At 43.9% G+C, this 22,085-nt stretch overlaps 1 protein-coding gene across 2 annotated transcripts in view; it reads right to left on the bottom strand.

The window, feature by feature from the left end:
- The window catches only part of LOC139259842 (integrin alpha-6-like), a 110,755-nt gene that overhangs the window by 55,649 nt on the left and 33,021 nt on the right, over window positions 1-22,085 (bottom strand). For both annotated transcript variants that reach the window (XM_070875718.1, XM_070875719.1), the window contains exon 2: window positions 6,571-6,698. In XM_070875718.1, the coding sequence (XP_070731819.1) occupies window positions 6,571-6,698 (128 nt within the window). The remainder of the gene's footprint in view (window positions 1-6,570; window positions 6,699-22,085) is intronic.

Genomic DNA, 22,085 nt, shown 5'->3' with positions numbered 1-22,085 from the left:
GGGCTGGTGCCAAAAGACTGGAGAATTGCAAATGTTACATCTTTGTTCAAAAAAGGGTGTAAGGATAAACCCAGCAACTACAGGTCAGTCCGTTTAACCTTGGTGGTGGGGAAGCTTTTAGAAATGATAAACCAGGACAAAATTAACAGTCACTTGGACAAGTGTTGATTAAATAAGGAAAACCAGCATGGATTTGTTAAAGGTAAATCATGTTTAACTAACTTGATTGAGCTTTTTGATGAGGTAACAAAGAGGGTTGATGAGGGCACTGCTGTAGACTTCCAAAAACCGTTTGATAAAGTGCCACATAATAGGCCTTCCAGCAAACTTGATGCCGATGGAATAAAAAGGACAGGTGGCAGCATGGATATGAAATTGGCTAAGTGACAGGAAACAGAGTAGCGGTGAACAGTTGTTTTCGGTCTGGAGGAAGGTATACAGTGGTGTTCTCCAGGGGTCGGTTCTGGGACCACTGCTTTTCTTGATATATATTACTGACTTGGATGTGGGTGTGCAGGGCACAATTTCAAAATTTGCAGAGAACACAAAACGTGGAAGTATAGTGAACAATGAGGAGGATAGTGATGGACTTCAACGGACTGGTGGAATGGGCAGACCATGTGGCAGATGAAATTTAAAGCAGAAAAATGCAAGTTGATACATTTTGGTAGGTAGAATGAGGAGAGGCAATATAAACGAAAGGGTACAATTCTAAAGGGGTTGCAGGAACAGAGAGACCTGGGGGTATATGTGCACAAATCGTTGAAGGTGGCAGGACAGGTTGAGAAAGCGGTTAAAAAAGCATATGGGATCCTGGGCTTTATAAATAGAGGCATAGAGTACAAAAACAAAAAAGTTATGATGAACCTTTATAAAACACTGGTTCGGCCTCAACTGGAGTATTGTGTCCAATTCTGGGCACCGCACTTTGGGAAGGATGTAAACGCTTTAGAGAGGGTGCTGAAAAGATTTACAAGAATGCTTCCAGGGATGAGGGACTTCAGTTACATGGATAGACTGGAGAAACTGGGGTTGTTCTCCTTAGAGCAGAGAAGATTGAGAGATTTGATAGAGGTGTTCAAAATCATAAGGGGTCTCGACAGAGTAGATGGAGAGAAACTGTTCCCATTGGTGGAAGGGTCGAGAACCAGAGGATACAGATTTAAGGTAATTGGCAGAAGATCCAAAGACGACATGAGGGAAAAACATTTAGCAAGTGGGGTCATGATCTGGAATGCATTGCCTATGGAGGCAGATTCAATTGTAAGGGAATTAGATAAGTACCCTGTACCTGAAAAAAAAATTGCAGGGCTATGGAGAAAGGGAGGGGGAGTGGGACTAGCTGAAATGCTCTTGCAGAGAGCTGGCACGGGCTCGACGGGATGAATGGCCTCTTATTGTGCTGTAACGATTCTATGATTCTAAAACTCCATTTCTGCTAAATAGTATTAGTATTTCTACGTCAGATGCTTATGAACGAGTTTATCTAACAGGCCAACATGATTGTTTATTAGTGATAAGATCTCGTAATCTAGTAAAGATAAACCATACCAAAATAACTTTGATGAAGGGCTAACCATTGAGTAATGGCAACAAGCGAAGAAGAAATATAATTATAGGAGTTTGAAAGTATCAACAAATTGTAGAATGTCACCACTCACAGTTACTTCAAATTGAGATAATTGAGTCATGTCTCATCTCAGGCCTATAAATCCAGGATGGTCCCTATTCATTTTGAGATTAACAGGACATTTTTTTTTAGACCCACACTCTTGTGGAGGGGGAGGGAGAAAAAGAGGCAGAAGTTTTACTGACACCATCACTGGTTAGTCAGTGAATGAGGATTAAATCAGAGGGACAGCCCTTCACTTGCTGAGAACACAGAGAAAAGGACAAAGGGAAGGGACACAGTCAGTCAGCTACTTTTGAGGAGAACGCCCAACCATTTGATGGCCAGAGCCAGTCAGGGTCAGAACGAAAACCTAAACTAACTTGCCAATAGTGATAGTAAAGGTTTATTTTATTATTTTAGTTATTTTAGGAAAGAGTGGTACGCCCACTGCTAAACATGCAGTTAAAAATGCCCAATCCAGAAGAGCCAGGTTCTAACTCCGCATCAACCCTCCCTCCCCCTGAAATAATCTTTTGTTGCCTCCGTGCCCTCCCCCAACAACTCTTCAGGGGGACGGCTTTTATTTATTAAAAAAAATAGACAACCCTTTTCTCTTCTGCAATTCAGGCACCGATTGTCCACACAACTGTCAATTATTGGGGAAGCATGCCTTGTCTAACCAAGCATATCTTCCCCAATACTATGTCAGGTCGCACTGAAGGCCCAGGATTCAGGAACTTCCCAAGTTAGAAATCCCTGCCTATGTTGATGGCCTTGTTTGGGGTATTGGATACTCCACTCCAAAAGGCCATCCTGAAAAGTTCAACAAAAGGCTGGGACCCAGTGTATCTGGTTCCAGGCCTATTTTCTAACCCCTGCAGCACTGAGATACCACAGATTTTCTGGGCCACTGTCTTTTGTGGAACACAATAGTTACCGCCAGGGCACTGTGAATAAGAATGCTTCCAGCGCTGCATTAGGCATTCAGAAAGGATCCTGCATTTACATGCTAATTTTCTGAATGCACCATTCTTTTGAAAAACTAATGGCCCATTTATCCTGAAGTGATTCTCTTATGGTGGCTTGCAGCCCTGCTGCTGGAGGAACTGTTCCATGTTTACGGCAGGATAGTTTCTATAGCAAAAGCAAGATACTGCGGATGCTGGAAATCTGAAATAAAAACAGAAAATGCTGGAAATACTCAGCAGGTCAGGCAGCGTCTGCAGAGAGAGAAACAGAGTTAACGTTTCAGGTCGATGACGACTGCATTCCTAACAGAGTTGCTAATTCAACACCCACCCACACAACTCAGCTCATGTTTTTTGGTGTCATTGCAATCAATTTGATGGCCCTTCCCAGAGTCCTCATCCTCCCCACAGGAAGCCAGTGCTTCAAACTTGTTAGAGGATAATGTGGTTCTATCCCTCTTAACTTTCCCTGATAGTCACCACTCCATCCTCTACCACTGCTACCCCCTATCTCCAGAAATGTTTCTCCCTCCCCAATATGTTGGATTGTCTACAACTCTGCCTCAAGTTTTGACATCTTGAGCTCAAGTAATCCAAGTTGGAGATATTTTCCACAGATGTGTTTGCCCAAGTTTCTGCTACTCCAAACTCGCACATCCTGCAGGAACCGCACAGTGCTGCCCTGTGCTGACATTTTTACGAGAAATGGTAATTTAGTTTATAGTCGTTATCTTCTTATGTCAAATAAACAAATCTGCACTCCCTCCACTTTTACAACATTCCCACCCGCCCAAATTACCATTTTCAAAGCACTGTTTTCACTCTGTTACAAGCTCATTTTTTATTTTATTTATTGGTTCATGTGATGTGGATATCGTAAGCAAGGCCAGCATTTATTGCCCATCTCTAATTGCCCTCGAGAAGGTGGTGAGCTGCCTTCTTGAACCGCTGTTCTTTGTACTGGTTTTGGTACAACTGAGTGACTTGCTAGGCTATTTCAGAGGGCTGTTAAGAGTCAACCACATTGCTGTGGGTCTGGAATCACATATAGGCCAGACCAGGCAAGGGTGGCAGATTTCCTTCTTTAAAGGACATTATTGAACCAGATAGGTTCTTACGACAACCTGATGATGCCATGGTCATCTTTACTGATACTAGCTTTTTATTCTAGATTTATTTGATTAACTGAGTTTAAATTCCACAGCTGCCATGGTGGGATTTGAACTTGTGTTTGCAGATCATTCGTCCAGACCTCTGGATTACTAGTTCCGTAACTTAACCACTATGCTACTGTTCCCATATTTAAAAGAATGCCTTTATTGTACTTTCTGAACACTGTACTCACACTAAGAGACTGTTAACTTATGGCAAAAATGTTCATCTACTGTCTTGTAACAATACAAAATTTCATTCCCAAAACCAAAATACTAATGTATTAACTCAGTGATACGAGATTTGAGATACATAAGCATCACATTGACGGTATTCAGGAGTATAGAATTCAAAAGGGAAGGAGTCATGTGACAAAAATGAAGTCTTTTTGCCTTGTTTTAGTTTATAGATATTGCTTTAACTCAGTGACAAGGTATAAGGCTAAAATTTCCTATCATTTCCGGCAGGTTCTCGGTGATTTTCTTGGCAGTACAGCTCTTTTTCCGCCCAGCAAAAGTTTCCCCATTATTTTTTTCGTGGTATCGCCCAAATCTGAAAACGCCCGCTGGGACCAAACCGCCGCCATGCAACACCGAGAAAAATCGCCAGGGCGTAAGTTTGGTCTCAACGGAAGCCCGTCCAAATCGCCGAGGGAACTGCCCTGTAAAAGCTGCTTAAACAGGGCGGTAGGTGAGTACACTGCAAAGAAAGGTAAGTTAAAGGTTCTTTATTTTTTTTTAATTATAGAATGGTGATTAGGTGTAAAAGTGTCTTGGGAATGCTTTTACGTTTTTATTTTTTTTAGTGAATGTTTTTTTTAATTCACTGAACCGCAGTCTCAGACTAAATTTTTTTAAAACGCCCGTTTTACTTAGTTTCCCTTTAACCGTCGAGAAAACCGCCGAGAATAAAGGTGCAAGGCCAATTTTCTCGCCGGCTCATTAGTTTTAACATAAATGTGTACATTTTCGCCAGTGTTACTTACCAAACGTTAGCGTTTTTTCTGAGCAGGCAATTGGGCGTTGAGGGGCTCTCAGGAAAGTCTAGCCCATAGGAGTTTTAAAATTAGCTGCAGTTAAAATTCATGTCCCATTTTAGCGAGACACAAAAGTTGTGGACAGGGTCCAAAAGCTAACTTTCTAACAAAGGCTGGAAGGAGGAGCCAAGCCACATTGGAATAAGATACATACTAGGAGATTTTCCTGGGTCTGTGCCTGAGCACAGTTGGCATCGGGGAATTGGATGGGTTAGACCTCAAGCCTGTTGAGTAGCCTGCCTGATTTTCCTCCATTAATTTAAATGGATGGGAAATCGGGCAGATTCCTTTACAGATGTGTGCTCTGATCCACCCAATTTTCTGATATTTGTTGCGTTTAGGTCTGGATACAGACCCAGGAAAATCTCCCATCTATACTGTGTGATTTGCTCAGTTACGTATGTGACCACTGTTTACTTTTGAATGTAGTGGACAGTTATTCAGATGTAGGAAATGCCAGCAACTGTTTTCAGCCTCATTTAATAACCGGAGTACAGTTGAGCAGAGAGTTTGAAGCTTCATAGAACAGAGGCAGAAAAGGCACAAAAATGTAACAGTGAGTTGAGGTCAAGTGTTTCGAACCATATAAACACATTGAAAAGAAAAGCATGGAACTTCAAAGTCAGTGTTTAATGATTTCCTAGGTTTTATTTGGGTGTTAAATCAGTAAAAACTCAGTTCCATCCAAATTGAAGAAAACCCCCCAAATTTTCCATTGCTTTCTTAACAAAAAAAGTCTGATCCAAGTTCCACTTCATAATTTTAAAAGATATGCAACGTGGTCCAGGGCGCTAACCAACGCCAATTTCCGCCGGGAGCACAGGGCCCTCCCCTTCCATTTAAAGGAGAGGGCCACACTGCCGACTCTGCAGGAGGAAGAAAGGGCCACTGCCAGAACACTAGGGAGTGGGGTGCCGTGGCAGCAGTCCGGCACAGAAGCAGAGTGCCGGGCTGCAACATCGCGGCACGGACCCCGTGATCTGAAGTTGAGATGGCCATGACTGGTAAGTCGGTCATTTAAACATTTTCAGCGCCGCACCTCCCATTTAATTTTCACCCCGTGAGCGGCCTAAAGCCTGACACACGCCCTGTGAAGATGTCGCGGGCATTGCCTGCAGCAGCCTCACAGGGCACCACCGAATTTTCACTCTGGGGCAAAAACTGGTCGCTGTGCATGGTGTTGATGTCGTCATTGCTGGCGCAGTGGCCCAGCCACAGTGAAACTCCCGCGGTGCAGATCCCGCGGTGCAACTCCCGCAGTGAAACTCCCGCAGTGAAACTCCCGCGCCGCGCCTGGGCGAAAAGCCGTTTAACGGGAGATCCAAATGACCCAAATTTTTCCCCCTAAGACTTTATTTGGAATTACAACATCGCCAATAAACTTAATTAACAATCTCAAATCAATGGAGCAAATTAAAGCTCCAAATATTCAGGAGTATTTTAAGAGAACTATAAATCATGTAAACGGCCACAGAAAAAGCTGATTGCATGTGCAAAACTTGACCTGTTGACAACTTTGATTTTGTCCATCACTAAAACATGGGGCAAGGAATGGGGGCGGGGTGGGGGTCTGTGGATTGCTGTATAACTTGTCAAAGTTTGGCTCGTAAAGAAAGGGCAGGAGTTTTTCATGTTAATTTACATACTGTGTCTGGTACAATACACGGAAATTTATGAAATTCTTATCAACCCTCCTGGTGGTTAAAAAATTACCGACAAGTCTTGTTAAAACATTTTCAATGGAGTTGTCCATATCGTTGGCTACCATGACAGTGAACTCGCTTTAATAATAAAACACTCACCCTCGTTGTCAAAAATGGCACGCTCACAGTCATTTTCTTGGGATGTAATGGGGCATTTGTACAATCCTCCTGCTATAACAGCTTTTTGTTTTGGAAGTCCTTTTGCTTTCGGAGCACCAACCAATAACCTGTTTAGAAGAAGATGTTTTTTTTAAGTTAAACATGAGACAATACAAAACCATAGCTCAAATAAATTATAACATGATGTAGAACAACCCAAAACTGAGAACTTTACTGGAAATAAAAGAAAAATGGTTTTGTGTCACCACACCTTTGAGAGGTCTGAGCCTGGAATCTTCTACTCGTTGGGATTGATTCCCATAGATGTCTATGCAGAAGCTGTCCTGAAAGCATAAAAATATGCTAGGCCACTGCCAAACTTCTTCACATCAAAACAAGTGAGATCAGCACATACTGATGGAATCTTCTCTTGTGCTGGCCACATGTATAATTGCAAGCTGGTTTCTGAATATGCCTCGACACAAATCAAATTGTTTGCAGAGGTGTAACGATTCATGATTATTCATTGGACATTGTGGTCTTTGCAGAGCACACTTGCTTAAATTTGGACCTGCATTTCCTGTAAAATTGGATTTTTTTTGACACGATTGAATATTTTTCCATCTAATATCACCAGCCATGCCAGCAATCGCATGGACAAAAGCAAAATACTGCGGATGCTGGAAGTCAACATAGAAACATAGAAAGTAGGTGCAGGAGTAGGCCATTCGGCCCTTCGAACCTGCACCACCATTCAATAAGATCATGGCTGATCATTCACGTCAGTACTCCTTTCCTGCTTTCTCTCCGTACCCCTCGATCCCTTTAGCCGTAAGGGCCATATCTAACTCCCTCTTGAATATATCTAACGAACTGGCATCAACAACTCTCTGTGATAGAGAATTCCATAGATTCACAATTCTCTGAGTGAAGAAGTTTCTCCTCGTCTCGGTCCTAAATGGCTTACCCCTTATCTTTAGACTGTGATCACTGGTTCTGGACTTCCCCAACATCGGGAACATTCTTCCTGCATCTAACCTGTCCAGTCCAGTCAGAATTTTATATGTTTCTATGAGATCCCCTCTCATTCTTCTAAACTCCAGTGAATACAGGCCCAGTCGATCCAGTCTCTCCTCATATGTCAGTCCTGCCATCCCGGGAATGAGTCAGGGGAACCTTCGCTGCACTCCCTCAATAGCAAGAACGTCCTTCCTCAGATTAGAAGACCAAAACTGAACACAATATTCCAGGTGAGGCCTCACCAAGGCCCTGTACAACTGCAGTAAGCCCTCCCTGCTTCTATACTCAAATCCCCTAGCTATGAAGGCCAACATACCATTTGCCTTCTTCACTGCCTGCTGTACCTGCATGCCAACTTTCAATAACTGATGTACCATGACACCCAGGTATCGTTGCACCTCCCCTTTTTCTAATCTGCCGCCTTTCAGATAATATTCTGCCTTCATGTTTTTGCCCCCAAAGTGGATAACCTCACATTTATCCACCTTATACTGCATCTGCCATGCATTTGTCCACTCACCTAACCTGTCCAAGTCACCCTGCAGCTTCTTAGCATCCTCCTCACAGCTCACACCGCCACCCAGCTTTATGTCAACTGCAAACTTGGAGATATTACACTCAATTCCTTCATCTAAATCATTGATGTTTATTGTAAATAGCTGGGGTCCCAGCACTGAGCCTTGCGGCACCCCACTAATCACTGCCTGCCATTCTGAAAAGGACCCGTTTATCCTGACTTTCTGCTTCCTGTCTGCCAACCAGTTCTCTATCCACGTCAATACATTACCCCCAATACCATGAGCTTTAATTTAAGTCAACTGTTTCTCTCTCCACAGATCTGCTGAGTATTTCCAGTATTCTCTGTTTTTATTTCAGGAATGGCATGGGTTAGGTGCGAAATAAAGATAGTTTAAATCTGCCCCAACAATTCAGTTTCACCGAGCCTCAGAAGTGCATTCAATGGGAAACAAGGCCGCAACAGTGTGAAGACCAGGTAGCTGGAGTTCTATACGGTACAGTTTTGTTAATTATTACAACCTTTAAGGCATTAAAGGTGCCTTAAGCCAAAGATGGGCAGAGGAAACGTTACAAGGACACCCTGAAAGCCTCCCTGATAACGTGCAACATCCGCACTGACACCTGGGAGTCCCTGGCCAAAAACTGTCCTAAGTGGAGGAAGCGCATCTGGGAGGGCGCTGAGCAACACGGGTCTCGTCGCCGGGAGCATGCAAAAATCAAGCACAGGCAGCGGAAAGAGCGTGCGGCAAACCACCCTTTCCCTCAACGACAATCTGTCTCACCTGTGACAGGGACTGTGGTTCACGTATTGGACGATTCAGTCACCTAAGGACTCATTTTTAGAGTGGAAGCAAGTCTTCCTCGATTCTGAGGGACTGCCTTTGATGATGATAAGGCATTATATTAATAAATAATATGTACACTTCAAAGTGAAAGTATTATTGAGAAGAAATAAAACAAATTTAAAAATAGAAACAAAACTTTTCAGTCTTGGGCAATATCAATTTTAAGCAGATTACTTAAGTTTCTAAATATCATAGCTTCGAATCTTGCCTTAGCGGAAGAAGGAGGCAGCTTCGGCGCAACAGAAGTCCTGTCCAATTTTGCGGCCTCGGCGGGCGGGGGGTTATTTGCCTGATTTGGGCGGCCCAAGGCCCCCGCCGAGGATCTGCCTGCAATGGGCGGCGGAACAGATCGGCCAGTCCTCAGAAGTTCGGAAATATCAGAACATTTTGAATTTGGTGCCAAAGCCTGTGCACAGGCTTCCTGGATTTAAAAAAACAAATCCCCTCCACTGCCCCCAACACGCTGCATTCAGTGTTACTGTGGCAAAAATGCCAGGAAACATATTGGGTGACACTTTCCCCACATTTGCATATGTTTACAATCTGCCGCCACATTAATGCCGAGCAGCACGTCCCTGGTCCATGTTCCGCCCGACTTCTGCTGGAAAACAATCAGCGGAAGGCGGAGGGAAATCCCGACCCGCATTTCCCAAACTAATCTCAAACTCCAAAAATGACTGAAAACAATGATTCCTTAAAAAATAAGTACCAACTATTTAACAGACGTTCTTCCGTTTCAACGAATACCTTAAAGCAGCCAGTCAGAAACGTCAACAGGTTGTCCAGTTCATGTTCATTCACGAGTATCGGACGTATTGAGCAAAACCCCCAACAATCTTGTTTCTCCTGACTTTAAAGCGAAATTGGTCGCCAACTACCAACATTGTAAAATGTCAAACCTTATGTAAAATGTTTTGGTTTGCTAAACAAATTTAAGAATACACAGCATTACATTATCCCAATACTTTCAGACATAAACAGTTAATATATTTCAACAGGGTCACAGTTTAAATTATAGTGGTTTCTGAATTGGTTGCAATTCATTAAAATCTCACTTTAGCTTATTTTAAATTATTTGGAAATGTGCATGGGGGTATGAGGGAGAGGAAAAAAGATACACATTTAAATAATCGCAACTCCTAAGGATATCTAATCTTCTAAATACAGTAGTTAATCTCCGCTAATTTGGCACACAAGGGGATCATTTTGATTTTAGAACATAAGAATTAGGAACAGGAGTAGGCCATCTAGCCCCTTGAGCCTGCGTAGCGTAAAATGCGCAATAGCGATAGCGTAAAGTGGGCAATTATACAATTATACAGTGGCTATTATATATCTCTTCTGATTTAATTTCCATTGACTTCAAACAAAAATCAGGAAGTATCGCCCAAAGTCAAAATTACCCTAGAGTCAAGACCAAATGCAGTATGCAGGTCAAAGGGGGTTAATGATGAACGAGAGGGTGATACAGGGAAAAGAGAGAAGGGAGGGGAGGACAGAAGCAATGAAGGTTCTTTAAATAATGCTGCTAGGCATACACCATGGGGAAAAGTTCATGATGCTATAACAAAAAGTTCAATGATCATATGCACAAATCAGGGAAGCACAAAACTATGCTTTAGAGAAAAAAATGCTTTTTCTTATTAACAAAAATATTTTTTAAAAACCTAAGGACTTACTAATACAGCAACCCAGTGGTGAAGATAAGAATACAGATGCAGCAACTAGTTTTTTGATCTAACATTACATGATTGTTTAATATGGCACAGCCCTATCACAGTACCAACTACAAGCTTCACAGATATTGCAGGTAGATGGGTCACTTTTAAAATGGAACATGGTGACCCACCTGCCGCTTTTAATACATTATAGATGTTTAAATCTGGCAACATCAACTGTACTGTAATGCTGCTATATATTTCTTTACAGATGTGCTAACACAAGGACATGATGTACAGATTCATCTTGTACGGCAGTTGTATAGAGCTTAATAATTGACAATCCCCAGATGCTAGTGTTTCATTCAAAATGAAATTGAACAGAAGTTAAAGTAGTGCAAGATGCAAAGAAAAAAAATAATGAAATTCTGACTGGACCACTTGTGCTTGGCAGATACTGGGCCAGATTCTTTAAATGCCAGCATCAGCAAAGATATCAACATTTTGTAAGAATGCCTTCCCTCCCCCTTTTTCTTTTAAAGAACAATTACTTGCTTTCATTTCATAAAATTAAGCATGGGGTGTCAAACAGCAGTAGCCACAGGCCATTATTAGATGCCTGTGTATGACGCTTCTGAAACCATCAGTCATGAACTTGAACAAAGGACAAAAGATTGATGAGAAGCTTGAAAACTTCTGAAAAGGAAAAGCACAAAGAACCTTTCAGCAGCTAAAACGTGAGGGTTAGCAGAACTGCACAACAATGGCACAACAAATAAAAGCTCCCTGACTCCAACTCGAACTTCTCCATTAAATGCATTTCTACTTCCCTCCCAGTGTGGTTTTATAGTAGTCATGAATCAGTTTTAGAATAAAAAGAAGAACATGTACAACAACAAAAAAGAAAATTAGTCATAGATGTACCATACATTTCTAGAAAATCCACATTTTCTTTTTAAATCTAGTTCAAGACTAGAAAAGATCTATATTTAGAACAGAACAATTGAGTGCAAGTACAAATAATAGCCAAAGTTTAAAACAAGTAAATACTAATACAGGTTCTAAAATTCCACATGTTTTTCAGCATTTATTCTGTGTAAAATCAAGGCACTAAACTGGGGCAGAAGCTATTTGTTCTGGTTTCCCACCCAGATTCAACTACTCTCATCCACCTACAAGATTTTCAAAATGCAATTAGGCCCTTCACATAATCAGCCCTTCAAGTACCCAGCACTGGATATAATAAAATATTATTTAGACCTCCAACACTGCATTCCCCCAAAACTACATTCCTCCAAAACTATAGTCCACCAACACTGCAGTCATGCAACTCTACACTCCTCCAACAGTACAGTTGTCCAGAAGAAGTTGTTCAGAATTACCATCATCCAGAAGTACAGTCCTCCAACACTACAGTGAGCAAAACTATAGTCCGACAACAAACACTACAGTCCTACAACACTTCAGCTGCCTAGACAGGTCTGGCAAAGCACTCTAGTATGCCCCAGTTCCCGTGTCCTGCATGGTTATAACCTGCTGTGCCGAGTACAACTTCACCATACAAAATAGTTTTCTCCTTTGAAGAAGCCACTGCTGGCTGCATATCTGGAAACATAGAAACATAGAAAATAGGTGCAGGAGTAGGCCATTCGGCCCTTCGGGCCTACACCACCATTCAATAAGATCATGGCTGATCATCACCTCAGTACCCTTCCCTGCTTTCTCTCCATACCCCTTTAACCCTTTAGCTCTAAGGGCCACATCCAACGAACTGGCATCAACTAATCACTGTGGCAGAGAATTCCACAGGTTAACAACTCTCTGAGTGAAGAAGTTTCTCCTCATCTCGGTCCTAAATGGCTTTTCCCTTATCCTTAGACTGTGACCCCTGGTTCTGGACTTCCCCAACATTGGGAACATTCTTCCTGCATCTAACCTGTCTAAATCCATCAGAATTTTAAACGTTTCTGTGAGATCCCCTCTCATTCTTCTGAACTCCAGTGAATACAAGCCCAGTTGATCCAGTCTTTCTTGATATGTCAGTCCCGCCATCCCGGGAATCAGTCTGGTGAACCTTCGCTGCACTCCCTCAATAGCAAGAACGTCCTTCCTCAGATTAGGAGACCAAAATTGAACACAATATTCCAGGTGAGGCCTCACCAAGGCCCTGTACAACTGCAGTAAGACCACCTTGCTCGTATACTCAAATTCCCTAGCTATGAAGGACAACATGTCATTTGCCTTCTTCACTGCCTGCTGTACCTGCATGCCAACTTTCAATGACTGATGTACCCAGGTCTCGTTGCACCTCCCCTTTTCCTAATCTGCTGCCATTCAGATAATATTTTGCCTTCATGTTTTTGCCACCAAAGTGGATAACCTCACATTTATTCACATTATACTGCATCTGCCATGCATTTGCCCACTCACCTAACCTGTCCAAGTCACCCTGCAGCATCTTAGCATCCTCCTCGCAGCTCACACCGCCACCCAGCTTAGTGTCATCTGCAAACTTGGAGATATTACACTCAATTCCTTCATCTAAATCATTGATGTATATTGTAAATAGCTGGGGTCCCAGCACTGAGGCACTCTACTAGTCACTGCCTGCCATTCTGAAAAAGACCTGTTTATCCCGACTCTCTGCTTCCTGTCTGCCAACCAGTTCTCTATCCACGTCAATACATTACCCCCAATACCATGTGCTTTAATTTTGCACACCAATCTCGTGTGTGGGACCTTGTCAAAAGCCTTTTGAAAGTCCAAATACACCACATCCACTGGTTCTCCACTGTCCACTCTACGAGTTACATCCTCAAAAAATTCTAGAAGATTTGTCAAGCATGATTTCCCTTTCATAAATCCAGGAGCTTATTCCTGGGCAGCTTGGGGTCACCTCATACGTTCTACTGGCATGGTGCTCTTGCAGTAGGGTGTAGGTGGAAAGGATGACAACAGGCTCAGGCTGATGACCTCCAGCCGCCACCATTCTGCTGGGCCTCCTGGTCAGCAGACTCGCTGGTCTAATGGCAGTTATCATATCCTGAATACTCGAGAGAGAAGGCAGCCTGCACGCAGGTTACTGTCCATTCTGTCCCTAGCTGCCACCAGGCAACAGTTTGTGGAGGTGGGAGTGGACACTCATTAGTTGGGGGCTGCTGTAAATTCCAATGAAGCTGCCACACGCTTCAATGCTGTCTGGAAAGAAGAAGAAGCATTTCTGATGTTGCTAAAATGAGAGCTGTAGACTCCAGAGTAACACCTGTAAGTTGCTGCACATTCTTAGAGACTGATCTAATGAGTCTGTATGTACACGTGTAATGGTCCTCGAACATCCTTCTTTTCAGATGAGTACCCATGAGATCTGTGTCTCACAACTCTGAAGCCACTGGCAACCTCCTTGGTCTCACCCAATTCTCTGGCTCTCTCGTGCTCTGTGACTCACCTGCTGCCACATCTTCACTAAAACAATTAACTGCCCTCAGTGTATAGGTGTCTGGGCTAGTGCGTGGTAGGGAAAAAACAATGACACAGGGTGAGCTTGAAGGGGTTGTGGCAGAGGAACACGAGGTAGGAGGTCATTGCAGAATTTCTTTCTTTGGCTTGATCCGGACGACTTTTCCCTCTTCATCACCATCCTCACCATTATCCTCATAATTCACAATGAAGGAGTTTCATCTTTCCTCTTCATCATAATATTCCTATTCTTTCTCATCCTCTGTTCCCTGTTGCTGTGATGGAAAGGGGGGGGGAGGGGGGGGGGGGGCGGTACAAGCCAATAATGGGTGAGCATTACTCCCTTAGGATTAAAAGAGACAGAGAAGGACATGGAAGCTTATGGTTGTGTGGTGTTTCACAGGGATGTCACGATTGTGTTGGTGTCCAGTCACTAACATGGCGCTGGCACTAAGCCCCCAAACTTACGATCTCTGAAAGCAAGAACAATTATCGCCCCATCAACTTAATGTCCTGCTCCTCAGGGAGTATGTTGTCTTTAAAGTCAGGTTGCCCCCTCTGCAAGCCAGCTTCTTGCAGGCATTGTGTGACAATTTCTCCTACAAGATTAAATTAATTCGGTGAAATTTGGCAATTGAGGAGTGTGTACCAAGTGACATGAGACAGCTTAAGCAATTGCTTTGGGGAGATGGTTACCCATACTCTTAGATCCCAAGTTTGTGCCCCCTTAACCAGAATACCAGTGCCACCATCCTCTACATGACACAAGAAACATTTTTTGAGGCTTTCTCCCAGGAGTCTCTCCTCTGCTATATTCCATCAACAAGGGTTTTCAGGTCCGGCTCATTGCAAGTTGTGGGCTCTTCTTTTTTGCCTCTGTACACTGCCCTTGTCCCTTCTTCGGCTGTCTCTGCCAGCTGCTCCTGTGGTCGACATTCTTGGAAAGTGGCACAAAGATAATCACGAGACATCCAGTCAAGCTATCTGATGTGAACTGAGTGAGCCAACCACTTTGGCACTTACCTGCTGCTCCAATCGTCAGCTAGAAGTGTTTTTCTACGGTTGTACTCTGACCATCAACAGGAACAACCCATGTCTCATTGAGACAATTGCAGTGCAACTCACTGTGTGGAATTTCAGGGCAACAGTTATTGTGAACAGGTTAATGCTCAATTCTAAGCCTCAGATGGTGCATAGCCAAGAGATGCAAGGGGAAAGAAGAGGAATAAGTTAGTCTAGATCTTTTAAATTACCAGGTAGATCTAGCAGTACTGAGTTGGTCTGATAGTCTGTATGTTTGCATTCCAGCTTCAAGTAGCATTGCACTATTTTAATTGCACTTTATTCACTACAGTGGGCAGTTCCAGACAAGCTAATTTCCTGGAGTAGGCAAGGCTTGCCATGTTTGCCATTGGAGTAAGGTCATACTACAGCAGAGACCTCACCTGATGAAATGCATCTTTTGTTGCTAGTTAGAACGTCAAGGGGGCGAAAGTCGGTAGCACCCCGTTTGGGGCAGTAACTTTTCACTTTTAGGTGCCTGATGAGATGCCTTGCCTAACTGTGTGAAATTTGGCGTTTTCGGAGGTGCTAATGGCCTCAGCTGGACGCTGCAGGGGCGCAATTCAGAGCCAGTTACCCATTTTCAGCTGAGTTCTATTCAGCAATCAACCTTCAATCCTTGACTCCAGCTCGATCTGGCTCTTAATGGGGAGGCCATTTGAATCTGCTGCTGCTTATTTTCAGCATTGCTGCATTTGAGTTAGTGATCTGTGGACCTGAGGAACATTCTGAAATAGCTGCTGCTAATCCCCTATCAAGAGAGAGGGCCACATATTTTAACGATATGTCTCTGGAGGCATTGGTGGGGGCACTGGAGACAAGGAGGGAGGCGCTGTTTCCTGCATCGGGAAGGAGGCCACCTCCACAGGTTTTCCGGGCCATGTGGCGACAGGTGGCCCAGGAGTTGTCGGCCAGTACAGTGGTGCAGAGAAGCCTCACCCAGTGCAAGAAAAAATTAAACGGCCTCTTGTCGGGATCACAGCATTCCTGAGCCTACCACTGCCACTGCACTTGTCGCTGGTGGTCACCTAGCCAGCCCAGACTGCCGTAACCCAGCCCGAGATGTTGCAGTCCACAGCCAGGCCTTCCAGGCCCTATTGCAAGGCCATCTGTCGTCTTTGGCCCTGACAAACAGCAGCTTTCCACCAGCCATGCGACAGCCACAAGGGACACACTGTGGAGGAGCACTAGGTTAGTTAAAGCAAAGAGGGGATATAAGGAAATGCACCAAGGTGATTATTAAATACATTATGAAAGCGTTTATTGGTGTGATATAAATTTTGATTGGAAAGTTTAATCTTTGCTGTTGTCTCTCATTTCAGTTTTGGGGCTTCGGTATGGAAGGGGAAATTGATGTGGTGATGGGGACATCCAGAGGAACTGGGAAGTGGGATGGAATTCACTGGAACCGAACTCTGATGAGATGGTCGCAGACCGCCCTTGCAGAATCACGATTAACTCGCTGCCTCCTCCGTCGCTGCTCCTCCTCCTCCTCCTGAGGTGGGGCGGCTATGCCTGGTGGCAACGGCTATGCCCTCATGATGGCGAGGTTGTGCTACATGCAGCAGATGACGATGAACAGGGACACCTGCTCAGGCAAGTACTGGAGGACTTCTCCTGAGCAGTTCAGACAGCAGAACCTTTGCGTCAGCATTCCAATGGTCTGCTCAATGATGTTCCTGGTGGTGGCATGGCTCTCACTGTCGGAGTGCTGGGCAGGAATGTTGGGGTTGCGGAGGGGAGTCATGAGCCAGATGGAGAGCGGATAGCAAACCACGAGCTTGATGTGGTGGCTGGAAGACTTGTATTTGTTCAATTGGTCTGCCATTTCTTTGCTCCCCATTATAAATTCACCTGAATCTGACTGCAAGGGACCTACGTTTGTCTTCACTAATCTTTTTCTCTTCACACATCTATAGAAGCTTTTCAAGTCAGTCTTTATGTTCGCAGCAAGCTTCCTCTCATACTCTATTTTCCCCCTCCTAACTAAACCCTTTGTCCTCCTCTGCTAAATTCTAAATTTCTCCCGGTCCTCAGGTTTGCTGCTTTTTCTGGCCAATTTATATGCCTCTTCCTTGGATTTAACACTATCCCTAATTTCCCTTGTTAGCCACGGTTAAGCCACCTTCCCTGTTTTATTATTACTCCAGACAGGGATGTACAATTGTTGAAGTTCATCCATGTGATCTTTAAATGTCTGCCATTGCCTATCCACCGTCAACCCATCTAGCCAATTCACATCTCATACCATCGAAGTTACCTTACCTTAAGTTCAGGATCCTAGTCTCTGAATTAATTGTGTCACTCTCCATCTTAATAAGGAATTCTACCATATTATGGTCACTCTTCCCCAAGGGGCCTCGCACAACAAGATTGCTAATTAGTCCTTTCTCATTACATATCACCCAGTCTAGGATGGCCAGCCGTCGAGTTGGTTCCTCGACATATTGGTTCAGAAAACCATCCCTAATACACTCCAGGAAATCCTTCTCCACCGTATTGCTACCAGTTTGGTTAGCCCAATCTATATGTAGATTAAAGTCGCCCATGATAACTGCTGTACCTTTATTGCATGCATCCCTAATTTCTTGTTTGCTGCTGTCCCCAACCTCACTACTACTGTTTGGTGTTCTGTACACCTCTCCCAATAGCGTTTTCTGCCCTTTGGTATTCCGCATCGCCAACCATACAGATTCCACATCATCCAAGCTAATATCCTTCCTTACTATTGCGTTAATTTCCTTTTTAACCAGCAATGATACCCTACCTTCTTTTCGTTTCTGTCTATCCTTCCTGAATGTTGAATACCCCTGGATGTTGAGTTCCCAAGCCTTGGTCACCCTGGAGCCATGTCTCCGTAATCCCAATTATATCATATTCGTTAATAGCTGCCTGCGCAGTTAATTTGTCCACCTTATTACGAATACTCCTCGCATTGAAGCACAGAACCTTCAGGCTTGTCTTTTTAACACACTTTGTCCCTTAAGAATTTTGCTGCCCTTTTCGATTTTTGGGTTTCTCTGCCCTCCACTTTTACTTTTCCTCTTTTTATCTTTTGCTTCTGCCCCCATTTTACTTCCCTCCTTGCATAGGTTCCCATCCCCATGCCACATTAGTTTAACCCCTCCCCAACAAAGAAATGGCAGAATACTTTGGTTCTGTCTTCACGAAGGAAGATACAAATAACCTTCCGGAAATACTAGGGGACCGAGGGTCTAGCGAGAAGGAGGAACTGAAGGAAATCCTTATTAGTCAGGAAACTGTGTTAGGGAAATTGATGGGATTGAAGGCCGATAAATCCCCAGTGCCTGATAGTCTGCATCCCAGAGTACTTAAGAAGTGGCCCTAGTAATAGTGGATGCATTGGTGATCATTTTCCAACTCTGGATCAGTTCTGATGGACTGGAGGGTAGCTAATGTAACACCACGTTTCAAAAAAAGGAGGGAGAGAAAAAAACGGGGAATTATAGACCAGTTAGCCTGACATCGGTAGTGGGGAAAATGTTGGAATCAATTATTAAAGATGAAATAGCAGCGCATTTGGAAAGCAGTGACAGGATCGGTCCAAGTCAGCATGGATTTATGAAAGGGAAATCATGCTTGACAAATCTTCTAGAATTTTTTGAGGATGTAACTAGTAGAGTGGACAGGGGAGGACCAGTGGATGTGGTGTATTTGGACTTTCAAAAGGCTTTTGACAAGGTCCCACACACAAGATTGGTGTGAAAATTAAAGCACATGGTATTGGGTAATGTATTGACGTGGATAGAGATCTGGTTGGCAGACAGGACGCAGAGAGTCGGGATAAACGGGTCCTTTTCAGAATGGCAGGCAGTGACTAGCGGGGTGCCGCAGGGCTCAATGCTGGGACCCCAGCTATTTACAATATACATCAATGATTTAGATGAAGGAATTGAGTGTAATATCTCCAAGTTTGCAGATGACACTAAGCTGGGTGGCGGTTTGAGCTGTGAGGTGGATGCTAAGAGGCTGCAGGGCGACTTGGACAGGTTAGGTGAGTGAGCAAATGCATGGAAGATGCAGTATAATGTGGATAAATGTGAGGTTATCCACTTTGGTGGCAAAAACAGAAAGGCAAAATATTATCTGAATGGCAACAGATTAGGAGAAGGGGAGGTGTAGCGAGACCTGGGTGTCATGGTACATCAGTCATTGAAGGTTGGCATGCAGATGCAGCAGGCGGTGAAGAAGGCAAATGGCATATTGGCCTTCATAGCTAGGGGATTTGAGTATAGAAGCAGGGAGGTCTTACTGCAGTTGTACAGGGCCTTAGTGAGGCCTCACCTGGAATATTGAGTTGAGTTTTGGTTCCCTAATCTGAGGAAGGACATTCTTGCTATTGAGGGAGTGCAGCGAAGGTTCACCAGACTGATTCCCGGGATGGCAGGACTGACATATGAGGAGAGACTGGATTGACTGGGCCTGTATTCACTGGAGGTTACAAGAATGAGAGGGGATCTCATAGAAACATATAAAATTCTGACCGGACTGGACAGGTTAGATGCAGGAAGAATGTTCCCGATGTTGGGGAAGTCCAGAACCAGGTGTCACAGTCTAAGGATAAGGGGTAAGCCATTTAGGATCGAGATGAGGAGAAACTTCTTCACTCAGAGAGTTTGATGATGATTTTAACCTGTGGAATTCTCTACTGCAGAGAGTTGTTGAAGCCAGTTCATTGGATATATTCAAGAGGGAGTTAGATATGGTCCTTACTGCTAAAGGGATCAAGGGGTATGGAGAGAAAGCAGGAAAGGGGTACTGAGGTGAATGATCAGCCATGATCTTATTGAATGGTGGTGCAGGTTCGAAAGGCCGAATGGCCTGCTCCTGCAACTATTTTCTATGTTTCTATGTTTCTAAGACAGCTGGCACACCGTTCTGGTGCAGAAGGAAGGCATCGTGGCTGCTGCCAGGATAGCGGGCTTCAACAGTGAGGATGCTGCATGAGTGGTTGCACACCAGATGCAGAGTGAAAGCTTTTGCGGTTACAGAAGACCTCAGGTGCCTGCAAAGCAACGTGGGTGCAGTCAATGGCACCCTGTACCGTGGGGAAGCCTGCTATCCTGATGAAGCTACATGCACGCTCCCCTGCTGTGTCTCTCTGGTCATGGGGAAGGAAATGTATTCCCTCCTTCTGTACAGAGCATCTGTGACCTCACGGATGGAGCAATGGATCGCAAACTGGGAGATGTTGGAGATGTCTCCTATCGCTCCCTGGAAGGATCCATTGGCGTAGAAATTGAGCACAGTGATGACCTTGACTGCCATTGAGAGAGGCGCCCTCACCCTGATCCGAGACTCGAGGTCTGGTTGCAGCAGATGGCAGAGCTCTGTGACCATGTCCTTTCTGAAGCACAGCCCTCAAACACACTGTTTCTCAGTGAAATTGATGTAGGAGAACTGCTGCCGGAATACCCTGGGTGGGTATGGTCTCCTGTTGCCATCCCTGTCGTGCCTTCTCCCTTTGGCTACATTGGTCCCTGTCATGCTGCCTGTCTTGCTCCCTGTGCTGCTCCCTGCATTTGTCTCTGCATTTGTATTCGCCTAAGGTGACATCGGAGTTGGAGATCGTGTGCCAAAACAGCCCCCATGAAACGAGATAAATGTTGTGGTTTCAAATCTGCCTTCAATGATACAAGAGAATAGTTAGGAGGCAGAACAGTCCTTGAAGTGGAAATCATTGAAGAATGTCCACCAACCACTCTGCCTATGCGTTCGCAAGCTGCAAAGAGTAATGGACGACAAAAATTGTTTTTCAAGATGGTGCCTTTAAATATCACTCCTCCAGCTGACTCCCAACTCCAACTCAACAGCTGGAGCTGCCGTCACCGCCAGGTGGTAAGTGAGGAGGCACAGCAAAATTTCACTTCCGGGGCAGTAACAGGGTGCTGCGCACATCAATGATGTCATCATCACCGGATGCAGCTGAGCGGGGTGCTTCCGACAGAATTCGACCCATAAGTTTCTAAATTTATAGCACCATATATGATGATGTACCACATCACAGCTTTTTTTTTAAATCTGGGATGTGGGCGTCGCTGGCAAGGCCAGCTTTTGTTGCCCATCCCTAGAATATATCACCTGCTATCAAACGTGACAGAAGCTTCTCAGAAACACTTTACCATTACAAGAATTACCTGCATTCCTTCACTTCAATAAATGTACTTTTGTGTAAAAAAAAAAGCTGTATCCAATTATATAGCCACAATTGCACACAAGCCACTTTATGAAGGCAACATTTGTAATTCATAGTCCAGTTACCTCAACTTAGATTCAGTCCCTTTATTGCCTTTGGAAGCCCAAGGTTTTAAAGCAGATTTTAACAAGTGCAAAAATTTACAATTGTTCTGTACTCCCCTTCTTTCTGCTTCACTGCGGCTACAAGTACTTGGTTTTTACAGCCAAGAAATATTGGCTATTTGACAGTTGGCTCTGCCCAAAAATGTAAAAAAAACAATTGAACTGGAATCTGAGCTTAATTTTGCAATTAGCTTTCCTGGGTTTCAAATCTAAAGTGACCAAGTATTCAGAAATAACAAATTCAATTTACACCCTATTACAGAAATGCTTCCACTCGATATACTACTGAAATATAATCTGCAGCTTGCTGCTAAAAGTGCAGTCTTTAGAATCGGCAACTCGACCCAAGTTTCTTCAAAGTTGAAAATGAGAATCAAATGAGACTGCATGCATATGTTATAGCTTTAACGCTACTGAAGAAGGGCAAATCTTGGCACGGACATTTAATACATAGTCCCATTCTTGATTTTGACAGTCTTCCTTCTTCAAATGTTGACTGTTGCTTGTGTTTGGACAATGGGGCATCTCTTGTATCTCACTTAAAGCCATTTTTTAATTGTGAATCAAGGCAGCGACTGATTTCAGGCTATTAGAATCATAGAATGGTTACAGCACAGAAGGAGGCCACTCGCCC

Source organism: Pristiophorus japonicus, chromosome 3, assembly GCF_044704955.1.
Source record: "Pristiophorus japonicus isolate sPriJap1 chromosome 3, sPriJap1.hap1, whole genome shotgun sequence".
Lineage (NCBI taxonomy): Eukaryota > Metazoa > Chordata > Chondrichthyes > Pristiophoridae > Pristiophorus > Pristiophorus japonicus.
This window is presented reverse-complemented; position numbering and strand designations above follow the sequence as displayed.